Below are 19,920 nucleotides of genomic sequence, written 5' to 3'. Positions count from 1 at the left end.
GAAAGACTTTTATCGAGTCTGTCTTTTAATCAGGATTCCTTATTGCTGACTTTAATCAATGAAGATTCACCGCAGCTCAGGGGAAAAAGTGATTTTATTGACTGACTCGCTTATAATTGTAAAATTAAAAATGTAGCATTTTTTATTAAATAAGAAACACACACTGGAATTTTTTTTTTCTCCTAATAATGTGTGAAAGTGGATTTTGATGTAAGCGTTTGTTTCTCTATGATTTGTTACTGAGGCTCCAAAAACATGTCATTTTCCTGTGTAGCCCTAAGGTGAAAAGGTTTCTGTTATGGGTATGACTGATAAAAACACTGCAGGCATATAGTAAAAGAGAATCATACAGCATATAGCACCTTAAGCTACTTTCTGTGGATCCAATTCACAACTGAAAGAGAATCCTCAAAATGTCTAAATGGTTGCAACTTCAATGGCATGCTGGATTTTTAATTTCCTTATTGTGTTGTGTTTCTTCACTCTGCACTCTAATTGTCAGAAACTATAAAAGCTTCAAATATCTGTTTGTCGGTATAGCAGCTCGAATTGTCCATGTTGGAAAAGTAGCGATAATTTAATCTGAAATTGCATAAATATGAATCCATGCCAGACTGATGAGCCAGTGTTACACCAGTATGAATACATATATATGTAAACAGTAAAACTTCTACACACTTTGCAAAGCTGTCTAGTGGGTCAGATTAGACCTGTGGTAGGCCACAGTTGGTTCATTTTTTAAAAAAAAAATCACATTCAAAATGACTTTTTGTCAACAATCTATTCAGAATAGCTCATTTTGCCTTAGTAGTTCTCTTTCAGCCTTGTGAAGGATACATATAACAGTCAAAATCCAGCACAGCTTGGCAGTTGGAGACAATAATTAAAAACTGAATAAGCAATGAATTGGCAGTTACCAAACAATGTAAATGCACATCTGTGAACAGTGTGTAGTGAGTTCACTTTCATTTGAATATTGGCTTTCCTTTTTAGTTGTTCCATACCGTCAGGTGTTATGAAAAGTGTTTTTTTTTTTTTATTGAATTCGACATCTGGTGTGGTGACTAGCAATATCTGAACCCAATTTAGGTTGTAATAATGTTGGCAAGCAAACAGCATTCAGTTCAGGTTTTGTCCAAAGAAGTGCGTTTCGCCAAACTGTTGGTGGACTGGCCTGTTACACAGCGTGCGCTAAATCCACCTTGCAGGAAGTCTTTATAATAATAGTTGGTGGTTTAGAAATTCTGAAAATAAAGTGATGATCTTTAGTATTGTCCAAAAGTCTTGAGCTACCCCTCATTTATTTCTATTTTACTACAAAAATGGGAAGTATAGCGATGTATTGAAACATTTGCAAACATACATTGAAATGCAGTATATAATGCAAAGGCAGAGCTTCTTCAAGAACATCGCAAAGCTCTTAGGATGTTGGCTGACCTGTTACCACTGATTTTCAGTCTAGTTCTTGTGTAATTTGGCATACAGCAGCCTTTTCTCTGTTTCTCTTCCTTAAGAATGGCTTCTTGACAGCAACCCATTTCTAATGAGGCTTTCTAATGAGGCAGTAAATGGATCAACTTAAAGGCCATATGCATCTTTCAGGTCCTTTGTCTGGTCTTTGCTATGTTTTTTTCTTATTTCTTAAGGTTGTGTTTTCAGACACTCTTCATCTGCCATCTAAAGATGCCACTGCCACTTCTTCTTTTGTTCTCCACTTTTCCAGCTTCCTCAGATTCTTTTAAGGGCACACTGCACACCACTTTAAGATATGCCATATTTGAAGTAAACTGGTCATTGGGTATCACCTTGTTGTTGTAAAAATACTGTGTGTTGGGTTTTTGGGGTTTTTTTTCTTTTATGACAGTCTAATAGTAACAAAGTGCCTAAAGATGCTATTTAAATTTGGTTCTTACTGCTAAGCCGTCTGTTATGTGTAGACAAACACTGATTCATCCATTGAGTTAGGTGCCTTTTTCATGCTTGAGTGACTCATAGGTCAGTTTAAATGGCAGTTTTACTCTGGAAATGGCCAGGTGCAAGGATGGATTGGAAATTAGTGAAAAAGCAGCTAGTGTCCTACAGAAAGCCTGGGAGTATTACTCATGACCAAGAAAGTATGGATCCTGGGAAGAAGAAATGAGGGGTGGCTCAAGACTTTTTCCCATGACTGTAAATCTAAAGTAAACTTTGCTTGTGGAGATTTTGTGTTGTGCAGTTTTCTTTAAGATGCTAACATTTTTCTTTTCACACTGAAAAATACTCATAATATCCGGTTATGATGAGATAAAGACCAGAGGCCTTTAAAAAAAACATGCAACATTCTAATCCCGTTTAAGTTGCAGCCAACACAGACCAGAGCCAAAATATCATCAAAACCAGGCAGCTTTGATGCCCGGGCCAAGACTTTAAAGACAGAGGAATGTGGAAGTGGGGGCTAGTGCCAGGTGTACAGTATAATTAGGCCTGAGTCAAATTATAAAGCAGCATATAAAATATGATGTTACTGATCAGCAACATATTTGAAATATGTTAGTGTTACTAAGCTAGCAGATGTTCAAGAAAGGAGTGAGAGAAACCATATCAGCTAACAATAAAGTACGAAGGGCCAAACAACTTGTCTGCTCATTAAATGCATGGCACTTCAGTGATCCATGTGCGTAAGAAACAAGTGTTCCATGGAAGTCGTCAACACTTCAGACCAGTATCAACTGGATAATGACTTGTATATTTCAAAAGGAGGAGACTTGTGAAGCAGGCGTCAAGTCTTCAAAAGCTCAAACTGACCCAAACTGCTTTTCATGGCTTGACAGCTCACTCAGTGTCCACACATTTCCATGCAACTATTCCCATGTGCGGTGCATTTGTGAGATTAAAAGCACTTCAACGCAACATGCAATGTTTGCATGTGAATAGGAGCCATACAGGATCTGTCACATCAGTTATCTTTTGTATAAAACTGTGGCGTTCCTCTTGTCAGCTGCAAATAAGCCCATTGTATCCCGCTGATAAAAGGCAATCAAACAAAGTATATAATTGTGAAGTCAAGCATTAATTGCCTGTATAACTACCGCCTAATGCTGAAATAATTAAGAATGTCTCTTACTGGGGACTGGCAATGCAATTATCACCTTGATGACTGTGCCATACAAAGACATTCAGAGGAGAGACGGAAAATGAGCGAGAGGCAAATAACTAAATTGACGAAGATAATACAATTAGAACATGGCTGAGGGGGGAAAGAAACAAAGGGGAGACAGCCTCAAGGCTTTTTTCCAGCAGGGTTGCCATGTCTACACACTTCATTTGCATCCTTATAATGTCACAATTATGCTTAATAAGCTTCCAGAGCTCTTCAAAAAGCTTGTGGAGCCCTTACATAACTGTTTTAATATTTTTTTATTTCCAACAGTACGTTTAAAATCTGCAAAACAACTGCTGCTTTGGAGTTTGTCTTCCTGCACCCAGCATTCGAGCTAATTCAAAGTCAACTATAAAAATAATTCAGAGTTAAGTGTCAAACAATGCTTCACTGTACTACTTAAACCTTCATCTTTCTGATTTAATGCATTACGACTGCAACCCGTTTGCTCGAAGGTGTGACATAATGTCCACTAAAGCAGGTGCCATTATTAACTACACCTGCACCACAGGTACTACACCTAGTGATATACATTAGTGGACACGCGACCATCTATAGGAAAATGGGCCATGTTCTTTTCCACATCTTGCATTATTAAAGGTGCAGATCAAATGAAACATTCAACAGATGATATGCTGCTTTAATATTCATAGAAATGAACTTTATATTAGCGAACACATTTTTATGGGAAGTAGACTGGAGGCCACTGATTAAATTTCATTGTTTGATCACTATGCAAGGACATTAAGGGGTATTACAAGGACTAGCCAGTGCCCCCTTTAGCAAACATTTAGGGCCAGTGTGCAAGGCTGCATGACTTGAGCAGGGCACATCATGAGATTACAATACTTAGATACGTTTCAAAAATGGAAAACACAGCATTTTAATGCAGTGCCTCAGACATTTCTGCATGAATAAAAGCAGGAGGTGCGGTGGAAATATGTAAGTCACAGCATGTCTGAAAAAGCAATAATACATATTCATGTATTTACAAGCAAAGATATCACCTAAGGCAATCATGATTCTGTAAATATGAATAAATCAGATAGGCCCCTGTAGTGTTGTTTCTTTACTTTCATATGCTAGGCTGACTCTGGCGTTGCTTTGTTTTATTTTGGTTGGCGGTGTTTACATAAGAATATTAAAGAGTTAATTAAGTTTAAACTATAAACAAACAGGAACCATTACCCAACTATCAGGAGAGATCGCTCAGATACTGATATGTTTTGGAAGTTGGATGAGATGCAGACTAGCTGCTCTATCTGTCAAGACTACTTTTCAAGCACACACATCCCTCCCTTACACACACACACACACACACACTGGCCAGAAAGATCAAGAGGGGTATAGGGGTCCCTGCTGCGACTCTTAACAAGATGGCATTCTCCAAGGTCGCAGAGGTTGCCAGAGTTCGTGTCTACTTTTAAGGGACGTGAAACTCTACTCAAGGTTTTCTAACAGTTATCTAATTGGATTAGGCCTCAAAGAGAGGCCCCTTTTTCATCCTCTGCTTTTGTGCATTCACCTCAGTGTCGAATGGAGCTTAGAGAGCTCCAGACACTGAGAACGAGAGGCCATGGATTAGGTGAAGCATCCTGACCAATTAAGACGAGGCCAGGTGTCGTGCTGATTGCGGGAAAATTGAGACGTCAGCCGCGATGTGTCTAATTCCCCATTCACTGTCCCACAACCACTCATTTGCTTCTCAATCACACACTGCTTTCCCCTTTCCCCTCCCCTTTTTCCTTTCCTTTCTTCCTTAAAGGTAACCTGAGCTGTCTTTTCTTGACCCTTCCCTTCCGTAGAGAACTAATCAGACCCACCTGGAGCTCCCCAGGGTTCTGTTAGCTGCTGGCTCAGCTAGCAACAGCTGATCCTAAAAGGATTCTCTGGCACCCTACGCACACTGACTCAAAATCAGTTGGGGAGATTTTTCTGACTGACTGAACACAATAAACCTTGAGAAGACTCAAAACTAACTTGCATCAAAAGCAGGGAGTGCGGGTGCATGCTGTATGGGTTTGCATATGCACCCAGAGTCTCTACGTTTTTTTTTTTCTTGTTTGTTTTTTTAATGCACTACACTTGTCATTACGAGACCCTGCTAGATGTCAAACAGAATACATAGAGACATAGAGTCTGCTACATCCCTCTGGGCCACACAGAAATGAATCTAAATACATAATGTCAAGAGTTTGTATGTATGAATAATATACTGACTAAAATAATTTAAATGAAAACCTAATTTTTTCCCATATAGCAGCTTCTGGAAGGAAATGACTGGCTTCAAACTGAGTCTGTCTTCATTCTTCCAATAGGTTCTGCAGGAGGTCTTCCTACTACCAGCATTAATAATAATACATTAAACAAGTAATGGGAGAAACACCCTTCAATTGTTATTACTGTTGATGTTGCAGAGTTTGTCCACCAGTGGGCACTCTGTAACCTCCCTGTAACCTCCCACAGCAATCAGCTGGTCTCTTAGCTGATTGTGAGTAAGAGCTTAAACAAGTAATCCGCTGCTTGTTATAACATTAAAACCAGACAATCATAAGACTGCGTGTGCACATAACAAACGTCGGGGAAATGTGTTTATTTTTGTGTCTGAAAGGACAAAAACTATCAATGGACATTTCAAATTTTTGAATCACTAAATATCGAATTGAATGAACAAGTACAAGCATGATAAGAAAAAAAACTGATTAACCAAGTGAGTGAGTTTCCATGTTTTTGAGTCTATTTTTAATATCTTAAAATTAACAGTTGATCACATGGCATTGTTTGAAATCCACACAGACACTGTTTTTGTGTCAGTGTTTTGGTTTTCTGGTTGGGAACTTTACTGTTTCGCTTTACTCAAATTGCTCCAGTGTTGTGTTAAATTCCACCTACCACATAAGGATGGCAATGACAGGGTAAATATGTTACAGCCATGTAGAAAGGTATTGCAAGATAGGATAGCCTACATCACTAAATCTGTGTAACCAACAATAAAAACTTAAAAAACACAAAAAGCAGGAATTATGTATTTATGTTTTATGATCGTTATTCAGTTTTCATGGCATGTCAGTTCAATTAATTGTCACTGACTCTGTCACTGACTTAACCCCACTGCTTGCCATTTTCCTCATGAGAATTCCTTCTGCTTCACCACAAGCTAACTTTCACTCTACTCTCATTCATTTGACAAGTGCCACTGAAATGATGGGAATCCGTTTAGAGTGGCTGCATGTTTTCATAAAAATGTTGATCTTATCAAAAGTGTATTGCAAGAGCATGTAATACAATATACTGTTGTATCCCTATTTTGCCCCAACCTTATTGCTCAGCATTAAAAAGCGTAACACACACACATATATGAGACTGAAGTAACAAATTATTCAGAATATAGGTTTATTGGTGTATTGGATGCCAAAACACTAAAAACTATTTTGTTTTGATGACAGAGGCAAGAACAAAGTCAAAGGGACAGTGATTATTTAACATATATTTGCAAGATACCCAGATTTCATATGAATACTATGTATACCATGAATATTATACGTATAACATGAGATATGTTGTTTTAGGTCTAGAAAACTTGCTAAAAGGTTTTTCAGACTTGATTAGTGATAACGCTGACCAAGTGAAATGACTAAAAACATAAGGGTTTGCACATCATACAAAAATATGCAGCTCTCTATACAGGAAACACAATTAAAACTGCAAACAGTTTATCGTTTCATCATGAATATGCAGCACTGCACAGAGATATGTATATTAATCACTGTGGCTCTTTGCTTTTGCTTTGCACATTTTGTTACGCTGCTCTTTCTATGACGGAAAAGACCAACATCATAGTCAAATAACTGCCAGATGCAAACAACCTCATTTCCTATAATGCAACTCAGATTCCTTTAACTATTTATCAAAAGAAGCAATAATAGCAGTTTTTTTTTCCATATTATTTGGAGCATTAAATTATTTTAATATAGCCCAAGGCCAACTGAAATGGAAACAGGAACATGCAGATTCAGTCCATTATGCATTGTTAAATGTTGATCTATGGTTTAATATTTGCTTCCCAACAGCAATGACAATCTGTTATTACCTTGACAGAGGGCCATAATGTGCGTTGACATGCTGGTGATTATTTAAATAAGCTGCAACAATAAATACGACTCTACATGAGCTGGAGATGGAGCCTCACAGCGAGAATGTGCAGACAGGAAAGTGAAATCTAAGTGTGGAGCTGAGGTAATCAGAGTCTGAGGGTAGAAAATATCAATCAGGTAAATCAAGCAGAGAACAAAATAAAACTTCATTGTTACACTAGGATTAGACTCCAAAACAAAGCTCAAGTACAGTGTGGCAGGAAACTACTGATGAATGATTTAAGACTTTCATGTGTTAAAGCGAGCAAAAAATTGATTGTCTTTGTTGTCAACATGGAAATGACTAGTCCTATATGGCTAAGGCCTAAGGCACTGGTGAAACCACTAAGGCTCTTCAAACACTGCTTAATCTCCACAGCTGTGCCACAGTCTCCTTCTCCATGTGCAGAAGTTTGCTTTAAACAGTTACAGAAAAATATGAACACATCAGACTGTTGCTGGAAGTTTCACTGTGAAGCAGGTTGGGGCAGCTGGCATCAACATCCATGAGGGACGCACACATTTCAATTCAAGTGAGGATGCTAAAGCATTCCTTTGACAAAGACAAACTAAGTAGCAAAGCATCAGCTAAAATCAACATAAAAGCTTCCTGCCAAACACCAACTGTTATGAAAGGCAGAGGATAGCGAGCATACTGGCATCCGCAGCAATTAGAAGAGAGGGGTTAGTGAGGACTCCGCCTGTCCCAGACTCACGCCTGCTCCCGCACCTGTTTCTGCTCCCGGTCCAAAAGCGAAGAGAGGGAGAGGGAAAGAAAGAGGGGCTGGTTACTTTGTCGCTGTGCCATCTTAGCCCAGCATCGTCTAATGAGATTAGATGGCTCACTAATGAGCTCTACAGTGAGGAGAGTCAACTGTGAAGTGAAGGTCAGAAATGTCATCACTCAAATGTGCTGTTGGACTTCAGGAGTCATTAACTAATAACAAACAAATGATTTAAAAGAACTGGCTATGGTGTTTCCATCGGTCCATCAAGAATTTCTCTCTCCACTTTGTGAATGGAAACGATCTGGGAAACAAAGTCAGCTCGATTTTTCTTCCCAAATTGTTTTCTATAGGAAACCACACGTGTAAAGAAAAAAAAAAACGCAGTTTGCGCAGTTGCACAGTAATTTATGTTTTCTGCAGATTGAGATCAAATCACACACATAAGCACATTGTATTCATTATAGTCCTTTGAGAGGGTACATAATCTGCTGAGAAAGACCTCAACCTTGTCCAATAACTTTTCTCTGTGTGATCTTTACCAGATGCCTCAGTGGTGAGGTAAGCATCAAAGCAGAAAACGAGCCTTTTTGCTGGCACCTTTAATAATGTGCTGACATAAAGTCATACATCTTTAACCAGGTAACAGAAGGCTGCAAAATAATGATCCATATTTGCTGTTGAGACAAGTATTAATCTCCAGTCTACTTTTGCCCTTTTTCTCTGTGACTTTGTTAAGCAAGGGTTAAAACAGATTGACCTCCCTTCAAATAAAATTAATTGTTTTTTTCCATTCGTTTTATTTCCCGCAGGTAAAAGATGCATTGCTAGTAGAATTTCTTACCCGTTTGTCAGCATTTCCTGTTATTGACTCCCTAATAAATGTTAGCTTTTTTTTCCTACCCCGGAAGGATTTCTTATTATATGTAATACCCTGTTAGTCAATGGTAAAATTTATTTTATTAATACCAGGCAGATATAATCAACATGCAATCTGCTTAAGTGCACAAAACTATAATTTTTGTTAGCACTGCATATTTGCTGAGCCAGAGTGTATTAACACAAGGAGGCCTTGTGTGGCCTGCCTTGTCTTTGAGTCCAACCTGAGAGATCCTTGTCACCACTATCTCCTGTAATCTGTTTTAATACTGTTTATGTCCATTGGAATTGAAGGTGTGGTGTGGAATGACTAATGCTCGGGTCATAATTTAGTCATAACAGCCTGTACACTATAAGGGCCTTCACTGGATGCTCACTTCATGAGCAAACTGCATGAATAGTGGTCCATTCACCCCTCACCTTTAAGAGCCCTGATGGCAAGCACCATCCACATGCAGCCCCTCTATCAAGCACACGCCATTCTTCAGAGACAACAATAAAGATATGATGTGAATATGTGTGCGTGTGTGTGTGTGAAGATGATCTCACTGACCCACAAGCTGAAGGAGAAAGAAGAAGAGAGCGCTCGAGGTGATGACTTCTCCACTCACTTAAGGAACTTTGACTTATGAGGTGCACTGCATTTAGCCAAGCTAATGCAAGTGAAGGCTGTGCCATTAACCTCAGGAAAAGAGGCAGTCCTAGGCAGTATGATGCATTCAGATTGGCAGAGGACAATATTTCACTATGACAGGCATTACCAATGAATAATTAAGTGTTTAATATAATGATCTTGAGAGAGAGAAAGCGCGAGAGTAAAAAAGAAAGAAAGAGAGAGAAAAGAGAAAATGTCAATTCCACAATTCATTGCCCTTAAAACCTATCTAGCATTATTACCCAGCAGCAGTGCATGGGGGAGAGGGCTTTTGTTGAAACAAATAGGTTTTTGATGGCTCCGCCAGAGTAGTAACGGTTATTAGGTTTGAGAACTCTTTCATGATGGAAGTGGTATCCTGCAGAGCGGAGATCATGAAATTTTAAGTGGGGAATTTACAGCAGAAAGACTGCGGGACAGTGAGGCCGTCTGGGCCATGCCTGGGGACACATGTGTTTTGGTGAAGCATTATGCTGGTCTAATGTCACTGCAAATAAATAGTTAACAAGCCAGAGATACTTGCGTGTGTTTGAACTACAGCCTGGCTCGCAAACACATCTTCCTTCCTTATTTTTCACCAGAAGAATTTGGGTTTGGAAATAAAGTGACAAGTCGGTTGGGAGAAATGAAAAACATCTACTGCAGGGCTGAATGTTACTCTTACAAAGCCGTGCCTAGTTCAAAGCATATAGGATGGACTGCGTACAATCAAATTCCAATAATATCAAGCTTAAAAAGATGCTGACATAAAGCAAAAGTACTGAGGCTACTGCAGTGCAACTGCCAACATCCCAATATTGTGCAGATTTTGTATTCAGTGTTTAATATAACAGCTTCAGAAGGAAAAACATTGAAAAGAATATAAAACTTTAAAACTTAAAAGTATAAGTATCACCAGATATTTATAACAGATAAAGTTAATAGACTATAATTTCCTTGTAGTTTTTATTCATTTTTTATCTAACGTGATCAATTCACTAGTCCCACCACTCGTGCCTCATGTGTCACTACACTGAGTTCCCGATTCCTGCCGAGCAGAGAAAGAGCGACCGTGACCATCTTCAGCATCACTATCTAGCCTCCTTATCTTGTGTGAAAAAATAAAACTTTACTGACTTTTTGTCACGGGATAAAAACAACAGGGGATTTTTGGTATTTTCGCTCAGTGTGAAAAGCACACAGTGGGTGGTCTATATTTACTCATGTAGTTTAAACCAAGCAGGGAGGCTAATGAAAACTCAGTCTCATAATGTAGTGTTAACACATTTCATTTAATTTCCACAGCTTTTTCCCACCTTTTATTATAACCAGGCCTGCTGTTCCAAATAAATATGTGAAATAGTTTCAATATTTGTTTTCTGTGTTTGTTTTTATGCAATGGCCTTGTACAAATGAAAGCTATTTTTATATCTTAAAGATTGTTAGCAGTTTTTCTCTGTAGCATCAAAATTGTAAGAGAAAATGAATATTTTTAAAGCATTTCATAGGCATGGCCAGAATTTTCAAATTATTATTTTTTTAAAGTTTGTGAAAGCAAACTATATGTTTTATATATTTGCTCTCTTTATTACCAGCACCTAGTAGTATGTAATATGCCACTACTACCTTAAATTGACAGCATCTACACCAAATCAATATGATAACACTTTGATAATTACCGCAGTGGCCAGGTAACAAGTGGGAAGGACAGCAACTCGTCCACAGAGCAAGTTCAGCAGATGCTGAGGTCCATGGTGCACAGAGGTCGCCAACTTCTTGCAAAGTCAATAGCTACAGACCTCCAAACTTTATATAGCCTTTGGATTAGGCCAAGAACAGTGGATAGACAGATTCATGAAATAAGTTTCTATGGCTGAGCTGCTGCATCCAAGCTTTTCATCACCAAACGCAACGCAAGGCATTGGATGCGGTGGTGTAAAGCACCCCACCACCGGACTCTAGAGCATTGGAGAAGTGATCTCTGGAGTGATGAATCGTGATTCTCCACTTTGCAATCCGAGTCTGGGTTTGGCCTTTGCCAGGAGAACAGTACTTGTCTGACTGCATAGTGCAAAATGTAAGATTTGGTAGATGGCGAATTATGTTGCGGAGGTTGTTTTTCAGGAGTTGGGCTCAGCTCAGTTCCAGAGAAAGGAACTCCTAATGCTTCAGCACACCAAGGCATTTTCCACAATTTGCTCCCAGCTTTGGGAGCAGTTTGGGGATGGCCTCTTCCACCATGACTGAACACCAGTATACAAAGCAAGGTCCATAAAGATGTTGCTAATTCATCCCAACACCTATGGACACTGGACACTGCGAGCCAGGCCTTCTCATCCAGAAGACTTGAATCTGTTCTAGCTGCAAGGGGTGGGCTGATATCATATTACACCCTAAGGATTAAGAATGGGATGTCACTCAAGTTCATATGCATGTGAAGCTAGACGAGTGAATATGTTTGCCCATGTAGTGTTGTATAGTGTGTGGTCTGCCAAAAAAATAAATAAATGGCAATGAACTCCAGTGCAAACTACTAGTGCTGCATAAAGCTAGCATATCACATTTCTAACACAACTTTACACAGTCATTTGAGAGTGGGTGGGATGGAGGGAGTCTTCTGAGAATAGTCAAGTAGTTAACAATGAACATCAATCAATGCTACTTTCAGCTGCTTCCTTATTCACAAGGGGTTGCTGCAGAAAGAAGCTTTACAGGTTTGATTTAGCAGATTCTTTTGCCAAATGCCCTTCCTGATGCAGTCCCCGAGGGATCTGGGTGTCCTTCCAGAACTGAACCAGGGGTCTTTCACTGGATGGGCAAACAATCTATAGTAAACCACAATAATATAGCTTCACTTAAATGTCTAGTATTGCATTAAAATTTGAATGAGTTTGCAGCAAAAAAATTACAACACTACACTACATATTACACTGACACTACGATGCTAAACAATGTTATGCTATGCTATACTATACTGTAATGTTAGTAGACATAGAAAGTCTTATTACAATGTGGTTAATGACAAACATAGGAGTTTGATTCCTGACAAAACACTGTGTATTGAATTCTTGGGCAAAAATAGGCATACTTTTATATATCCTTGTCTTTAGAGCAAACCTGAGTTTTCCTAAGTATCTTCTTGGGTTTTCAAGAGGCACACAATCTATCTTTTTCCATTTCCAATATGATGCAGTACCGATCCACTGCCAGAGTTAAATGAATTATTTGTATTCCCCACTATGAGGAAGAGGATGGGAATCATTCTTATTTGTAAGGAATCATCAACCTCAAATTAAACACGGCTTTCCTGACTTTCCAAAATGAAATCCCTCTGTTGTATCGCTGACTTCACTATCCTCTACCTCTCAATGAATACAGATAATATTAAGTAGCCAAAATTCTCAATCAATGTTGTCCTCTAAAATTGAGCCAAGGACTAAACTCGCACATTAGCATGATTCACAGTCTACCCACGCCTTCCAAACATAGTCTTACATCTCCAAATGTCCAACAGAGAGTCAATTTCACTCCTCACACTGGTGGCCTTTGGCATCATATATATGTGGTCCTTGTTGCCTGTATGACAGATTCCCATGCATATTCATACCTACATATGGCCCATCGGAATGAAGTCTGTCTACTTTCTGCAGACTATAAAGCACATGAGGAACTTCATTACTGGGAGTTCTCAATTGGGTCCAGTTAAACCCTGATGATTTCCTTTTCTGTATGTGTGTGTGTGTGTGGAGAAGTGTGTGAAGGGACTGTTGGTGGTGGAATAATTTTTAGTTAGTTGAATTTGAGCTTGTGTGGGTGGAGGATGGATCCATGTGAGTTTTGCTGTGGGTTGCAGGGGAGAGTGGGAATGTGTTTGAAAAAAACAGGGGGGTATATAAGCGTGTGCGTGTTTTCACGCATCTGTCGTGGAAATGATGGCGGCGGTGTGAAGCGTGCATGTGAACGGTGGGGGTTGAACATGTCTGCATTTGTGCGTGTGCTTGCGTCTTTGAGCGGTGTGTGTGTGTGGGAGTGTGTTTGTGTGTGTGTTGTGGCACACGCTCACAGCCTTCTCTTGTTTGTGAGGTGAGAAGAGAGAAAAGTGGAGTCCCTCAGCATGCCTCCACCTCCTCTTGCTCCATCTGCCCATTTCGCTCAGTTCTCCATAAATTAAAAACGCCCTACATCTGCTTTGGGGTACATTGTTAGTTGTGTGCATTCGGTGGTTCCTCTGTTTATGAAAAATTAAACACTTTTTCTGCATTCAATTATTTCCCCACTCCCAAGAGCCACACTGCTGCATGACAGAGGCCCATGCTTCACCCCAACATGTTAAGAAGACGACCAGGGCTTCCACCTACAGGAGGGATGAACATCTCAAGTAAAGTGGAAAAAATTAACATCTGTTCATGGTAATGGTAAGCACGTGTGGAGTCTGGAAATGCCACTCATCGCTGGTATGATTATCTGCATTCACAGCAGCAATGTGCTATATCAAAATAGCAGTTTGATAAACACTGACACCAAAATTGCATGTGCTGTACAACGTGCTATTCATATTAGTATACTGAAACTAACAGAGTAAAATGGCAGGAAAATTATAATGTTAACTCCATGCAAATACACGGAGTGTTCTGCACAACAGCAAACCAATGCTAAAAAAACAAAAAGTTCCCCTCCAACTGTCAATTAAATACTCGTACACTGAAAAAAATCCCAAATGTGCACTCGTTTCTTTCCCTAAATGGATACTCAGATAATAGGGCTGGCCCGGTGAAATATGCTTTCCAGTAAGCCAGAGCATCTGTATGCAAGAAGACTTGTATCTGGAGATGAATGGACATTTTAAGGGACACTGTAGCTAATTGGGACAAAAGGGACCACAGGATGGCCCCTAGAGCAGCCAGGCTTGAGTGGAATAATGAGTCTAATCAGAGGTTGTGGTCACAGTGTTGCCCCATACAGCACACCCAGGCCACTGGGGAGGACCTGTGTTTGTCTTTGACATTAACATGCACGGCTCCAGGGCAGTCATATTTGGCCATGGTTTGGTAACTGTGAGCCTTGTAGCAGAACAGGTGTTGCAGGCCGATGAGGCCATCAATCTCTAGCACGCCTGTCTCTGTAGGATTCAGGGTTAATTATCATCAAATAAGCCATTAAAGAGAAGGATGGAAGCACAAAGTATGAGGGGATGCTAACCTTGGCAAGAGGGGGACAGCTGGGTTGCGGAGTTAGGTTAAGTTGGCTTTTGATTGTGTTGCTAAGGTAACTAATTTCTGGAAAGACTACTTTTGTAGCAGTGCCAAGTTCTTAGAGGCGACAAGCCAATTTCAGGCCAGTGAGTGTCTAAATTGGGCTTCACTGTTTAGAACATAGCATAAAAAAAGTTTACTACTATATAGTCTACCAGAAAGCATTAGTTTGGCCATTTACTAGAATAAATTACAGTCACATTAAATAGATAAATGTAAAATTTACAGTGTAACTGTAACTACAACTAATGTTTTTGTAAAATCTAGTGTGGTGCAGTTTTACTTTAATCTTGTGCATGTATCTAATTCGTAACAATTACCTTGTAACTGTGACTGAAGCTCCTGTTGCAACCAATTTCAGGTACAGCACAGATGCCTTTGTACAGTGCCGCGACATACTGTGAACTATTTTGACCACTATGCTCAGGTGATCAAGGAGGAACATGTATTCAGGTAAAAAGTGACAGGAAGGTGAGGGACTATGTTAGAATTATATAGATTCATATCTATATAAAACACCCTCATAAAGCACACCTTTTTACTGCAGTGCACCTTTCGACTTAACAGCATCTATCTTAGTGTGGACTACTTCATAAAGCATAAATGGAAAAATGCCATTTGGGTTACTTTTCATGCTCTTAACATATTAATCGGCATTACAGTGAATGTCAGATCATACAGTAAATTGTATCCGGTGGATTCAGTGACATCTGACCTATTGAAAATTTTACAGTGTGCTTATACCTTCATTTATCTACTCAATGTGTCCATGAATATTAAAGGCTGACAATTAAACCCCAGCTGACCTGCGGGATAGGGCGAGACCAGCGCTGTCAAAGTGAGGCAGCATAAATGCACCCGCACAATCACACTCATCTAAATCGCACAAAGGCGAGCAGCCCTTCCCCCCACGCCCCCAGACTCCCATGTCACCCGTACACAAGACTGCACATAGGCATACAAGCTCTGTCACGGTGTCACACGGTCACAGTGACATGGCTCATGTATGACAGGCACGTCACGCATGTGTCATGTGTATGGCGGGGAGCATCAGTTGAGTTGGTCTGTGTATGTAAATGTTTGGGCAGGGTCAAAGTTAATGCATGTCTCCACCTTGGTTTGGTGATGCAGAACAGGATGTGAACAAGCCACGCTGCATAAAAAACACTGTGCTGTACCTTAAACAGGTTTCCATAATTAGAAAGACATTTTAGACTCATTTGCAAAAAAACAAAAACAAAAAAAAACTACAAACTGAATTATTTTAGATGTGTTATAAGACTTTATGGCTTCATAGGCACCATTTTGCCTCTCACTGATTACCTCACCATTACTTTTGGCTACGTCTCGCTGATACATAATGTATTTATCGAATAATTGGGAGTTGGCTGAAGCCAAAAACAGAACTAAAAGGAGAATATTAAGACTAACAACTCAATATTGTGCCTGAATGCCTCTGCCTGTGAGGACACAAACAAAGCACCAGGGCAGCTGCTGCTGCTCTGCAAACACTACACCTTCTACGCAGACAGTGTCAGACTTGCGCTCACCAGGTGGTCAGAAACAGAGCTCCAGATGAATGCTAATATTGCTCTACAGCTGTTAGATGTGCAAACAATTTGCTAAAAAAAATTCTCATATTAAAATAAACTTTAATATTAATTTAATTGTCAACGTCTTGGGGCTTCTACGCTGAGTTTAATGTTTCATTTCTGTTTATTATTGTATGTTTTCTACCCAGTTTGTTTTTTGCTTTTTATCATAACAAGTTTATTCTCAGTTTTAGCTCTATCGCCTTTCGTAATTAATTTTTAGAGCTAATTATTTAGAGTTAATCCCTGAGTTTCAGTTTTCCTGCCCTCCTGTGTTCCCTCTGTAAAGTCTCCATTTCTGTGTTACGTCTTGTTTTGTTACTTCCTGTTTTGTGTGCTATGTTTCCAGTTTCGTTTCCCTCATCTCATCTTTTTAGATTAGATTAAGCTGAGTTTTGTTACCCTGGTGTTTCCAATATCTATGACTACCTTGAGTGTCTATTTATAGCATCGACCCACCCTTTATCCAGTACAGGTAATATGCTCCCAATATGCTCTCTGTCAGTCACCAGATTTAGTTTGCTGTTTCAAGTGCATCTTTGGCATTGTTTTTTCATGGGAAAAAATAATGCAGGATTAAGGCTCATTGAGTTATTGTTGAGAGGCAAAAGAAAAAAATATAATATGGTTCATTTTCATTTATTGAGTATTATAGCACAAACTCATAAAAACACATTTCATCACTAGCAAACGCACAGAGTCCAACCAATGTTTCCCTGATGTCAAACTCTCAGGCTGCATTTACTGTAATGCTGTATTTAATCCACACTAACTGCATTGCATATTCCCTGAGATATTTATATGTACAGCCTCGTGTAATCACATTATGCTAGAATGATCAGATTGATTTAAGATGACTCTCTGGAAAGTGCCTCCACTGTCACCTTATTTTCCTCTCCAACCTTGTATTGGTGCATTTGTCCTCTGAATATGTTTTTTTAAACAGTCAGTCTGGTTTTTAATGACGTAAATAATGTAGTAATTCTGTTGAAACTAAGCAGAAGAAGGTTCTCCTACTTCCACATCCAGCACGAGCCACTGTGTCTATAGGTCAGATTACTTTTTCATATGGTATGAAATATAAATGAACTAAAGCTTTTTCTACCCCCCTAATCACTTTCTTATTTTTTATCACTGTGGCCATGAAGGTGGAGGGGGAATGACTTCCCATTCTAATCATATTATCATACCCTCAGGTTAGAACTTCCATTTTGCATACTAGAAGAAAATGGCATTGAAGGAGAGCCTTGATATGTGGAAAAGGTGCTCCATTTTTTTTTCGTGCCATAGCGGAGCATTGTGCCTGAATGTAAAGCCATCAATAAAAGAAAAGGCAAAGTAAGACAAGACTGATACGAACTTGCTCAAACTTTTTCTTGTCTGTCAACAGTCTTTTCTAAACTTCAGCGTGTGATTCTATTTCAGCTTTATTACCTTAAAGCATCCATGATGCAGCAATTTAGTCCAAAACATCTTCTCTAAATTGTTTCACACATCGCCATACCCATAGTCAACTCTTTTCAGACCCGCATTCCAGTTTCCATTTCTGGAAAATGTCTGGTTAGGGATCTATCATTACAGCAATCACTCTCACTGTTGTATTATTTTTTCTCAAACACACATCACATCTGAGGGCCCGCAGACCGTCCCAGGGCCAGCATTTCCAGGCACCCTATTATTCTTCCACAAACGGTGAATCTCCACAGGCAATTTGCATCTAGCTGTGGTGCGTGTTTGCCATGGGAATAGGTATCAGACACCTGACAGTGGGACACGAGGGTGGGTTTTTGTTGCCATTTTTTTTTCCCCTTCGACAGCTACCAAGCAGCCAGGCATATCAAAGAAGAAGAGCGAAAAAGTCTCCTTGTGGAGTAAGAGGAATTTACATTGTAAAAAAAAAAAAGAAGAAGAAAAAAAAGGGAAATGTATTATGGTTGTCAGGCTTCAGGGACTAATGTAACAGTCCTCCTCGATGCCTCCATCATCACTGACATCTGGAACAGTAATCATACCTTAAATGAAATCACTGCAATGGTGTCAGCTTTTTGGATTTATCATTTTCACTAAACACTGTTATACTACTTTCATTTTCTATCAGGTGCTGGGGATCATTCGGCGAAATAGTAAAAGGAGTAAGCATTCTTCAGTGGCAGGAAAAGCAAACTTTCAAATGAAACATTCTTCAAGAGAGAAAAGAGAGAAACTTCTTTTTCTTTTTCATGTTTTCTGTGCACATAAAAAGTCACATACTGTGGCAGTTAGGGTGTCTGCATTTATCTACCCATTCTCCTCTCATTATCCTTCCCTTTTTTCCCCTTTTTTACAGTCTGTTAAAAGCAGCTGTGTGACGTGAGATTTGAGTTACAAGCAGTTTTGATCGGCCCATTTTCTAAATACACCCCCAGAGGAATGCTTCAAATGTGTGATTTCAGGTCCTGGGGGAAATAACAGCAGTTGCGAACCACATATTGACAATGTTCCTCGCCCAGGTGTTTTCACTGTCAGATCAGGATCTGCTGGAAAGCACAAGGAGAGAATCGTGTTAGAAGGTCACAGAATCTAAAAAAAAAAAAATCACAAAACCTGTGAAGGAAAAATAGCTTTGTGGTTTTAAAAATATATGAGTGCTTTGAAAACAATAAGTGCATCCTAACTCAATCATTTAATGCACACTGAGGTAGCTGTGCAGACTGTGGACTGTATACAGTTCTGGGTAATTTATTCAGATTTATTTATACTGCCAATATTTCATACTGTATATATTATTGACTCTTTTCGAATGTCTTAAGTAAATTCAGTCCGCTCCTACCTCTGAGGCTTCATTAATCTGCAGTTGCATCCATCCTTGTATATCCGACTGTTCATTAACCGAACCTTTTTCCAGAGAATATTCAATCGTAATGTGAGTCAGGTCAGGCAGGACTACAAAGCCACGAATTGTGATTCTAATCATGTCCAAGAGGACAACATGCACCCATACACATTTAATTGGCCTATATACTGATGTTGAGCAGGTGCTGATAACATCCCACATGCACTATTTTCCACAAGTGGGTGGCTCCTCCATCTTTGCCTTCCATGTGTGCCCGAGAGAAGAGGGCACACATGGAAGGGAAGAGTGGAGAGGGTAAGTAAATGGATATTCTGCTTTACATTTTCTTTGAGTAATTTCTCCCTGTATGTTTGAAGCTTTTCAGAGGCCCTGTTAAAAGAACCCCAAACCCGCCCCCATCCCTACTCCACGCCTGCACACTATTATATAAAAAACATTATTAATATTCACCAGAATTTACTAAGGAGAGCAAGAGAGGAGTGCTGCAATATCCAGATGGATGCCCCTTAAATCTGTGTTCAATTACTCTCCACTAACTTACATCTTCCAGTTGAATCCTGATTAGCTGATCTGGCAATTTGCTCAGCCTGGCTGGAGAGCACTTGGTTCCCCTCCTGAGTGCAACCTCGCTGCTTTTGAGTATTGTGCACCTTTGATCAGTGCCCCCTTATTACCTATAAAAGCCAATACCATTAAATTTAGCACTGCCTCATCTCCTTGTCCGTAGAGCTTT

The 19,920-nt window shown here is 39.5% G+C and overlaps 1 protein-coding gene across 2 annotated transcripts in view; it reads right to left on the bottom strand.

Annotated features, from left to right (window-relative positions):
• Positions 1 to 642: 642 nt before the first annotated feature.
• Positions 643 to 19,920, bottom strand: part of dcdc2c (doublecortin domain containing 2C) — a 49,371-nt gene continuing 30,093 nt past the window's right edge. Inside the window, exon 10 of one of the 2 annotated variants that reach the window (XM_085143624.1) lies at positions 643 to 18,867. In XM_085143624.1, coding sequence (XP_084999750.1) covers positions 18,716 to 18,867 — 152 coding nt within the window. In that variant the 3' untranslated portion in view covers positions 643 to 18,715. The remainder of the gene's footprint in view (positions 18,868 to 19,920) is intronic. The other variant, XM_085143620.1, reaches the window with a different exon arrangement.

This window comes from Neolamprologus multifasciatus, chromosome 19, assembly GCF_963576455.1.
Source record: "Neolamprologus multifasciatus chromosome 19, fNeoMul1.2, whole genome shotgun sequence".
NCBI classification, from domain to species: Eukaryota; Metazoa; Chordata; class Actinopteri; order Cichliformes; family Cichlidae; genus Neolamprologus; species Neolamprologus multifasciatus.
The sequence above is the reverse complement of the archived record's forward strand: the minus strand, read 5'-3'. Positions and strand labels throughout refer to the sequence as shown.